General features: G+C 41.3%; 1 protein-coding gene across 1 annotated transcript; it reads right to left on the bottom strand.

Moving 5' to 3' along the window:
• Positions 1-2,645: 2,645 nt before the first annotated feature.
• Positions 2,646-10,059, bottom strand: LOC131759690 (fatty acid desaturase 2-like protein FADS2B). Its single transcript, XM_059069106.1, is given in 7 exon segments — positions 2,646-2,706; positions 4,131-4,256; positions 5,497-5,540; positions 5,542-5,580; positions 7,398-7,494; positions 9,768-9,865; positions 10,027-10,059. Coding segments are annotated over 7 exon segments (498 nt in total).
• Positions 10,060-10,840: the final 781 nt, after the last annotated feature.

Genomic DNA, 10,840 nt, shown 5'->3' with positions numbered 1-10,840 from the left:
TTGTTCCTGCCTCTGGGCCTTTGCACTTGCTTCTCATGACGCTGCTCATCGGGATCTCATGGCAGGCTCCTTCATATTCTTCTCCTGGTCACTTTTCTATGACCCCCTTATTTAAACTAGTCCCTGCTTATCACTCTTGTCACAACACTCTTTGTTTTCTTCATATGTAATGATCTTGGTTTTTCTTCCATTTATTTCCTTATTAACTGTTTTTTTTTTTTTCTTTTTTTCCACTAGATTATAAGCTCCAAGAGCCTGGGCTCCTGCAACCCTTGTTCACATCACCTGGCCCAAGTTTGAGACATGGTAGGTGCTCAGTAAATGTTGCCAAATGAAAGAGAATGATGAAGATAAATATATATCAATAATTGAAAAATAATAAAGGATAAGTGTATGCACAAGAAGGTTTATTCTGTTTTTTTAATAATATATTTATTTATTTTTTTAACATCTTTATTGGAGTATAACTGTTTTACAATAGTGTGTTAGTTTCTCCTTTACAACAAAGTGAATCAGTTATACATACACATATGTTCCCATATCTCTTCCCTCTTGCGTCTCCCTCCCTCCCACCCTCCCTATCCCATCCCTCTAGGTGCTCACAAAGCACGGAGGTGATCTCCCTGGGTTTATTCTGTTTTGAGTTAATAATTTATTTTGCAGAAAGTTAACCATGTTATAGTCCCTTCACATAGCAAAATTCCCTTCAAGATTCCCTTCAAGATGAAGCTGCTATGCAATTCTTTATGGAAGAGGAGAAATGCACTTGTAGTTTGCATAATCTGAGATTTATTTTAAAAAATAAGCCCCAGGAAATTTACTTTGAAGCACATAAGAAAGATAGATTAATGGAGAGAGAGATACCCCTTCATTCCTCCCTGCCTCCTCCCTCCTTCCCTCTCTCCCTCCTTCCCTCTCTCCCTTCCTTCTTCCCTCCCTTCCTCCCTCCCTCCCTCCATCCCTTCCCTCCTAGCTCTGTTCCTTCCGCACATCTTTGTTGAGTGTCTCCATCATGTCAGGCAGTCTCTACTCTTCATGAATATTGCGGGTTATAGTGGAAAACAAATTAATTAAGGAATCACACAAATGGATATAAAATTACCCCTGTAGTGATTACTACAAAGTGTATCACAGGAGGCCTTGACTTAATAGGGAAGCTTCCCTAGGAATGTTACCAAGCAAAGGGCTCGCTGCTCCATGCACTCAGAAGCCAATGCTATGGCACTGGCTTTTGAGAAAAGAGCTTTATTTTGAGGCCAGCTGACAAGGAGACAGGAGGCAGGGCTCAAATCTATCTCTGCCATCTGGGGGTTCGGTCAAATTTTATGAGTTAGTGGAGGATGGGTTGGTATGCAGAAATGCCGGTGGGGCAGGTTTTGATGAGTGAGCTTTGGAACTTGGCCATTTATGGTAAGATGGTAGGAGGCTTCAACATGGGATCTTCTAGGACAATGGACCCTTCTCTTCTGAAAGGGTTCTGGTGTTCAAGTTCCAGTCATGTCCTGATCCTTTGGGTCCCTGGGGATGGTGGTGAGGACTTTGGTTCTGGGTGTTACTTGAGGTCAGAAATATTCTCCTTTGTGTGCTTTGGCTGCCTGACTTGCAGTTTTGTTCTGTTGTCTCTGAAAAAAACTCAGTATCTTGTTAGAAAGAAGATGGGTCTAGTTTGGGCTCGTTCTGCGGTTACAGGATTGCAGGGGATTGGTAGCTAACCAGGTGAGAAGGAGAGAGGGCAGGGAGGGTGACAGAGCAGTTCAGGCATTGCATTCAGGGGCAGAGAGCCTGAAGCAGGAGAGTGTGTGAGACTTGAAAGAAACCACTGGGGCTAAAGCAGAGGAAGCAAGTGGTACAAGGTGGGTTAGGGTGCATGGGGGAGGGCTGGTGCTGGTAGTCTGTCGGCAGTCACCAAGTTTCCTGGTTATTCCAAGAACCATGGGAATCCATTGAAGAATTTCAGGTAGGGCTGTAACACAACTCTCACGAGTCGCTTAGTTTAAAGAGACAGAAGTCTGGCCAATTAAGCCATCTTTATTCATACGGCCAGAGAGCAGAGGGCAGAAATGATCTGCAGGACTGACCGTCTAAATTCTAACTCAGCGTTCAGTGATCTGGGAAGTTGTGAAAGTAACGCGCCTTTTGGTTCTTCTCCTCTGAGAAGCTTGTTGAACAAGCTGTTAAAGAAGAAAAATTCAACCAGGGAAACTGGAAGATGTACTTGGCTTTATTCAGTGATTCATGAATTGGACAGTATCCCAGTGAGTAAAGGAAGGAGGTTCTGAGGGGTTATACAAATGGAAGGTTTTTGTAGGAAGAAGGGAGGGGCAAGGAAGCCATTAGCAAAGTATTTCGAGGCCAGGCACCCTCTTTTTTGAGGGGGGGAGAGAGAGGGAATGGCAAAAGTTTTATCATGTAGATTGCCTCTTGTTTCTCTGGGCAGGGGAGGGCAGGGGTGGAGAGGGACCACGTGACAGATTACCTCCTCTGTGCTGACCAGAAAATTCCAGACTAGTTAATTACGATTACATTTCTGGGGAAGGTTGAAACTGCAGTTAAGTCAGGTATTCTAGAGGTTTGGTATCATGGCCTTTAGCACAAGTGACACTTCTTGGGCTTATGGTTTTCTCTTTAACACATGCCCGTATGCATCATGTTTCTGGATGGGTGTAGTAAGCATCCATCCAGAGGGCTGCGGATTTCTTCAAGGCTCTGTGGGAGGAGCAAACAAAATCATCAATAGGAGCTACTTCCTGGAACGTCGGCTCTTTTGCTTAATTCAGGGCAACATGGTCATTTTCAGCTGTTTCTGAAAGATGTCTTTCTTTCTTGCCCAGTGGAGGGAATCAGATACACTGAATTATTTTTTTAGAAGGTGAGTTCACCTTTTCTATGTGAAGGAGATTGAGTTTTTCTTTCATTTTATTCTCTTCTGTACTCCAAAGCATCACTTATCCTTTTCTCTAGTATTAAAAGAAAAAGCTCCTCTGAATCTCTACAAGATAAAGCATATACCTGTAAGCCAATCCATCCTGTATCCACTTACCCTTCCTATTTTATAATGTGAAAGATATTTTTCTAGGCTATGGTGATACAGCAAGATATAGGAGAGATGTGAGTCTTGTCCACATGGAGTTCCTGGTCTAGCTTGGGAGACACATATTACATAGTTTATTACCCAATATGGTATTTAATCATGATTGTGATAAAGGTCAGAAATGAAGAGAATCCGGTGCTGTAAGAACAAGTGACAGGTTTAGTCTTGGGGGCAAGGGAAGACGAAGATGAGGAAAAGTCCCTTGAGGTGAGCTTTGGAGAGTGAATGGAAATTGACAAGGTGACAGGAGGGGAGGTGGCAGGTTGGAAGAATATTCTAGGTGGAAGAAAAGATGGCCAAGGCTATGACGTGGCAAGGGGCAGGGAGTTATGTAGCAACTGAAGGGAGGCTAGATATCTGCAGGGCAGAAAAGAAGGAGGGCAGTGGTAGAAAGCCTGAAAATGGAGCATATTCAGGGATCAGATCAGACCAGGCCTGGCCTTGGTGGCGTATTTAAGATACTGCTTTTTTTTTTTCTTTTTCCTAATCCCCAAAGAAAAAATTATTAAACCAAGGTCACTGGCTGTTAATTTGACCAGCACAGTGTTCTCTAAGGAACTATGAATGCTTCAGGATGAGTATGGATCTTCAGTTCCTTCAGGTCTCTCCAGTGTTGGGCGGTCACCCCTGCCTGATCCACATACTTATGTCCCACTGGACCCTGCAGACATCTTAGTTTGCAGCCCTGGACCAGATGATTTGAGAGTCCCTCCCACCACTTAAGTGCTAAAGCATGTCAAGGCTCTTTGGGGGATACAAGACAAATAATACACAGCCCTGGTTTATAAGAAGCTTGAAATTTAGTAGGGCAACAAGGCATTTTCACTAAGAAGTACCTAGAAGGCAGTAGGTAAATGGTAGGAATTACTATTATCATTTCTGTTGTTGCTGTTGTTCCCTGTAGAGTCTCACGTCCATGCTGGGCATACGGATGTTGCTTAATAAATAGTTGTTGGGTGAATGATGCATAAGCCACTGAACAGTCTGGGGACCAGCAGTGAAGGGAAACGAGAGCTGTGAGTTGAGAGACTGTCATTACCCGACAATGTCTCCAAATGCCTTCAACATGGGCTTATTCACATACTGCAGCCCGTGCTTTGCACACAGTGATCTCACCAGAGGTGCCACCTTGTGATAATTACGGCGCGGCCTTGTGGGGAACAGACTAGGGAAACAGAGAGAGGAGATATAAAGCTTAGACCTAAAGAGAAACCCAGAGTTTTCTTTCCCCATTATAAAATAAAATTATGTCAGCCACGCAGACCCAACCTTGAACTTGCACAATACTTTTGTTCTGGGAAGTTAAGGAACTTGTTGGAACACTCATCTCTTAGCCCTCTGCAAGCCCTGTGGGTGGCAAATGTTTAGGCAGGACTAAGAGAATACATATTAGCTCCATCAGTAGGTTTAGTTTTGACCAGATCAAATGTAAGCATAGGGTTTTCTACCATTTTGAACGACCCAAAGAGCTGGAGATGTCGAACCCTCTACCCCACCCCTACTAATCTCCATCTTTATCTTTGTCTCTGTCTCTCTAACTTCTGCACCATGAATAGATGAATACTCAATAAGTTCTAATCATGGTATATAGCTAGAAGTCCCAGGAAAGGAATAAGAAGTGAGGAGAGATGGGTTTTTATCCAAGGTTTTCACTAATCAGCCAGATGACTGTCTTGGGTTTTAACCTCTTCTTTGATAAACTATAAATAATAATCCTTCTTTTGTTTGGCTGAACTTTTCAAGGACTAACATGAGAAAAAGAATGAGAAAACCCCTTGAACAAATATAAGGGCTCTTTCCTTCTTTGACTATCATAGACATGGCTTAGACAAAGAGAATGTGGAAAGTCTCTCCCCTGAATATTCTGGAGAAATTGACTCTCAAAATATTATCATTTTCTCTTTCTTTCAGGCATATCTCCCTAACCGACCCATTGGTAAAGTATTTCCAGATCCCATCTAGAAATTGCAGCAGGGACTCCACTTCATTATTCATTATTTTGTAACATTGGCTGTAAAGATACAGGTAAGTAAATATTTAAATTAAATTGTAGTTAAGTTTCAACAGATGTTGGTTACCCAATTGCCATGATTTTTCTTGGCTTTTGCCAACAAACCAAATGCAAAGAAAACAATCACCAGTTCCTAAGCCCATAGGAATCTGGAAACTGAGTCCCTGGTACTTTTCCAAGATTTCACTCCACTTACTCACAATTGTTTCACCTCCTTCATTTCTTTCTTCCCTTCCTTACCATTGACGTCAATAGAAAAATAGCAGCCTTTAGAGAATTCTGGTTCATTTTTTTCTCTTTTAGATCCCAAGCCTAGGGCTCTGCTCTGGACTATATGGGGGCAGTTATAAGTGACAGCCCTTGCCTTTTATCATGAACTGTTTCTCTCACTCACTGGTGCTCGATTTGAAAGTTCAAGTGCCCAGTGACCCAGTCAGTCATTGAAAAAGGACTGTTCAACATTACAGGTGGCCAAGACCTGCAAAGAAAAAGCTTACATTAGATATAAATGAGCCCAAATGTCAAACAAAGAAAATGTTTAGTTGTACTTTTATTCAGCCAGTCATTCCACAAGTGCTTATTGAGTACCTCTTTTGTGTAAGAAACCATGAGGGATAAAAAAGATACACAGTCCCAGGTCTCAAGGAGCTTACAATTTAAAAAGGCAATAATACATTTTGCTAAGTATATATGAGGCAATAGATATGAAGAAGTATGTAGGATTTGAGGGAGTTAAGTCACTCTCAGCCCTCAAATACAGAAGACTAGGGTGTCACGAATAAGGACTTTGGCAGATGGAAGTAGGATTGTCGGACTTCGGTAAAAATTGCAGGGATTTGAATACCATTTCCATTGGGGAGACTGAAAGAACTTCTAAATGAGGAGCAAGGCATGCAAGGGCTTTAGTCAAGGGTTCTGTGCGTAGAAATGCATTTCTATACAAATATTTCCTTTGTAATCTAAGGTATTTTATTTTATATTTAAAAACATTATCCTGAGGAAAAGTTCATAGGCTCCTCCAGACTACCTAGATTAAGAACCTTTATGAATGTCATTTTATTCAATGCCTTTCTAAGGTTTAGTTCTTGTTGGAGTTGTTGCCATTTTGAATGTTATTTTTGCGGCTGCTCTACGTGGTTATTCAAAATGTAATTTAGAGCACCTTGCGTTTCCCGAGGACACTTTCAGGGAATCTGCAAGGTCAAAACGATTCCCATAATACTTCTAAGACAGTATTTGCCTTTTTCATTCTCATTCTCTCATGCTTCTAGAATGGGTTTTTCCAGAGGCTACTAAACGTGGGATGACATCATCACTCTGATGTTAATATGCATTGGCTTTATTCTTATTATTTTAAAATTAATTAATATTTTACAACTCTCAGTATTAATTTCAAATACAGTAAATATCAGTGGATATAACCTCTGTAAACAAAAGCTCTTTGAGGTTCTCAATAACTTTTTAGAGTGTAAAGTGGTTCTGTGACCAAGAAGTTTGAGAACCACTACTCTACAGAAGGTCCACTGACTCTGGGAATGAGCTTGGAGAAGGAAGCAGTGGAATGACTGGATTCTCCAGTTAATCAGGGCACAGCCAGTGGAAGGCTTAGGAGGCAGGTGTGTTCTGCATGGGTCACAATTCTGTTAATCGTTAGCAGCATGGTTGCAGAGCCTGCCATGTTTCCTCTCTGGGCCTCTTTATCTATACAATGAAATGAGGTGGATTCCAGGGTCCTTCCAGGTCATAAACTTCATTCTCTAATTCTAGAAGGTCTCAGATTCATTGAAAGCCTGTTTCATGTTGGGCAGGGGTCAGCAAACCTTTTCTATAAAGTGCCAGACAGTAAATATTTTAATTCTCCATCACGGCTACTCAGTTCTGCTGTTGTAGCATGAAAGCTGTCACAGATAATATGGAAATGTGTGAGCATGGCTGTGTTCCAATAAAACTTTATTTATAAAAACAGAGAGTGGGCTGGATTTCGCCCTTGGACTATGCTTTGCTAACCCTTGGTTTGGAGCAAAAGCTCTGAAATCGAACTGCCTAAGTTTAAAACCTGCTTCTACCACTTATCAGCTGTGTGGTCTTATGCAAGTTACTGAACGTCTTCATGCCTCAATTTTATCATCTATAAAGTGGGAACATAGCACATATCTCATGTAGTTACATGCAAAGCAGTTGACAGTGCTTGGTCCCTGGCAAGTATTCCATAAGTATGAATTATTATTATTTGACATAAGCAGACTGTAAATCGGGGTGCTTTGATGGATCCTTTCCCAGGAACTCCATGATTACCTGAGTGCTAAGCCAGTCCTTGTTCTCCTCTCTGCTCATTTTCATTGGTATGTGGCTCATCTGGGTGACATATGCAATCCAGGGACTTTCAAGAAACCTTTCAGAGAATAGAAGGAGGAAGTGGTCACTCCTTGGGGAGTTTCAGTTCCAACCACTGGCAGATCTGGCTGAGCATTAAAGGAAGTGGCAGGAGCTCAAAGGTTCCAATCATATGGTGGTTATTTGTTTTCTTCTTTTATTTTAAAATTAATTTTTATTGGAGTATAGTTGCTTTATAATGTGTTAATTTCTACTGTATAGCAAAGTGAATCAGCTGTATGTATACATACATCCCCTCTTTTTTGGATTTCCTTCCCATTTAGGTCACCACAGAGCATCGAATAGAGTTCCCTGTGCTATACAGTAGATTCTCATTAGTTATCTATTTTAAACCCAGTATCAATAGTGTATATGTGTCAATCCCAGTCTCCCAATTCCTCCCACCCCCACTTCCCCCTTGGTATCCATACGTTTGTTCTCTACGTCTGTGTCTCTACTTCTGCTTTGCAAATAAGATCATCTGTACCATTTTTCTAGATTCCACGTATGTGTTAATATACGATATTTGTTTTTCTCTTTCTGACTTCGCTCTGTTTGACAGTCTTTGGAGGCCTTTTATATCTAGAGATGACACACTAAACATCTAGTCATATGACCTGCCTTGCAGCCTAATGTGCCCCCAAAGCTTGCTCTGGCATTGGTGCAAGGCTCAAAAGATACCTAGGTGACTTTAAGGGTGTATGCAAAGTGATTAACAGCTTGGACTTTGTCATCAGATAGAGCTGGGTTCAAGTTCTGATTTGGCACTGCCACTGGCCCTTATTTGCTCTATAACCTTCAGCAAGTGATTTAATTTCTCTGAGCTTCAGCTCTCTTATCAGAAAAATGAAGCTGTAAAGTCAAAAACAGACATATTGAAATGCATGAGCCTTGACTTCATATTCACCAATGTCAAAGCAACTGATAGGTGAAGCACAAAGAAGAAAGACAATTAAAGACAAAATAAGGAGCAGTAGAATTTCTACCACACTATACCTGAGGAAACAGAAGAGCATGGCTAACTTCTCCAAGAACCAGATCAACAGATAAACCATGACAGATAACAATAATCTTATTCGTTAATTATAAGCATGCTTTATTGCTCCCATGCAAAAGAAACATAGAAACATTATACTTAGTGACTAATAGTAATAACAATAATAATACTATAATGATAATGATAATAATGTAACAGTTAACATTTGTTGAGGCTTCCTTTATGATCTATTTTACTGTCCCATTAATGCTCATGACAGTCGTATATTGTAGGTACTGTCACTAGCCCCACTTTACAAATGTGAAAGCCAAAGTGTAGAGAAATTAACTAGGGTCATACAGCTAACATGTGGTAGAGCATGGAACAAGTCTGACTCCGGAGTCCCCACTTAGCCCTTGGAAACAAACAAACAAACGCCCAACGTTTCTTGTTACACACAACCTTGGTTTTCTGAAATATGTATAATTATGAATACATCATTGGTCGTCATGAAAGTAAAAGATTTGAAAGTATAAAAAAGAAAGAAAAATGAAGCTGATACTATCTACATTACAGGGTTTCTAAGTATAATCACATCAAATAAGATGATGCATGTAAATCCTTTAGCAAATAGCTACCATTATTTTTATTGTTATGTAGGATTTAGAAGAATAATGTGAAAGAATGAGGGAGGAATAAATTTGGGATTTGAAGAGGGTTTTTCAGTCTGAAGTCATCTGGGCTTTGGGAAAATCTCTAGTCAAAAAATAACTGAAAAAAATCCTGTCCTTCCCTTATCTTTGGCAAGAGTTATGATGTCTAGTTGGATTACAGTTTTTAAGGACTTGGGGATCGGATGGAACACAGTTGACCTTTGAGCAACATGCATGTCCACTTAAATGTGGATATTTCTCAGTAAATACGTACAATACTGCATGATGTGCAGTTGCTTGAATCCACAGCTGCGGAACCACAGATACGGAGAGCTGACTCTGGGACTTGAATATCTCTGGATTTTGGTAACTGTGGTGGATCCGGAAACAAATCCCCCACATTTACTGAGGGATGAGTGTGCCGCAATGGAGAATTAAGCAAATAGAACAAAAGGCAAGTTTGGGCAAATTCATTTTCCAAGGAACTCTTCTTATTCACCTATTTCAGCTATTTTTTCCCACATTTTCTTGGAAACGTCTCAGTTACGAGAACGGGGCATGGTGTCATAATCTGCTAATCATTGCTAATCATAAATAGCTCAGATAAGGAAGGTAAAGGGCCATCTAGGTAATGAGAATGAGAGAATATTCTTGCTTTCTTACTTGACTAAATATATGAACACCATGGTTCCGAAGATTCCATAGAAAGGGCCAAACGTGATGAAATAGCGGCTGTAAAAGCTGCTGGCCCAGGCAAGGTCCTGCAGAAAGAAGTGCTTGAAAGTTAGGCTCCTGGAAATAAGACTGGCTAAATCTTATATCCTATTACTCAAGGAAGCTACATCTGGAAGGGACCAAGCATTTTCATTTCCCCTTTTCTACCAGCCTGATCTAGTTTTAGAGAAGGAGTCAAGTTACTCACCTCCCAATACCTTTGGAGGTACATCACTTGCATGGGTTGCCCATTGAAATACACAGGCATGAGGAGGGAGAGCCCAACTGAAGAAAATTTTTTTAAAAGATGGTGAACAAATGAACAGAACGTGATTCCCGTGGAAGCCAGCAGGAGTCGATCTCCTTAACATGCCACCCCTGGAATGTTAACCCTTGAGAAGGGATGCAAGGTGGAGATCCACAACCACATCCTGGACTCCACTGGGTTTTAGAGTCTCTGAGGCTGAACGAGGACTTTGGTCCCAGCTCCCTTAAGGAGACTAGGGAAGCTTTGAAGATTTGAGTCATTCTTGATGAAGGCATCCTGGAAGGGCTTCTGCTGTGAGCTTTCAAGTTTTCTCAAGGTCCATGGAATCCTTCAGTCCTTCACGATCCTTAGTACTGGGCCCTATCACAATATGTCAAGGTGGCAGGAATAGAGCAGGTGTACTCAGTTCCTGAGTACACAGTTATTTACCTGCTTTACCCCCAGGACCAGTGAGGCTGCCTGGAGCATGTAAGAGTCTTATGGAGACCCTTTGGGTTTTGACAGCTCTCTCCTTGACCAAACTTTAGTCAGATCCTCTGATCCCTTTTCTTGACTAGGCTTCAAAGTGGGCCCATAAACATTCAAACTCCACAAACTGTCAGCAAAATGATTTTGTCCACCCTGCATACTAAGGGACTTGCACAAATGCTAGCAGAGTTTCTAAGAATAGCTCAAGGCCATGCCCCTGGGGTGACCCCAGCCCCCTTAAAGTTCCTGCCTGAGAAAGCTCAAGACTATCCAAAGAACTTACTGT

The sequence above is a fragment of the Kogia breviceps genome, chromosome 7 (genome assembly GCF_026419965.1).
Source record: "Kogia breviceps isolate mKogBre1 chromosome 7, mKogBre1 haplotype 1, whole genome shotgun sequence".
NCBI lineage: Eukaryota > Metazoa > Chordata > Mammalia > Artiodactyla > Physeteridae > Kogia > Kogia breviceps.
Note: the sequence above shows the minus strand (reverse complement) of the source record. Positions and strands in the feature narration are given on the sequence as shown.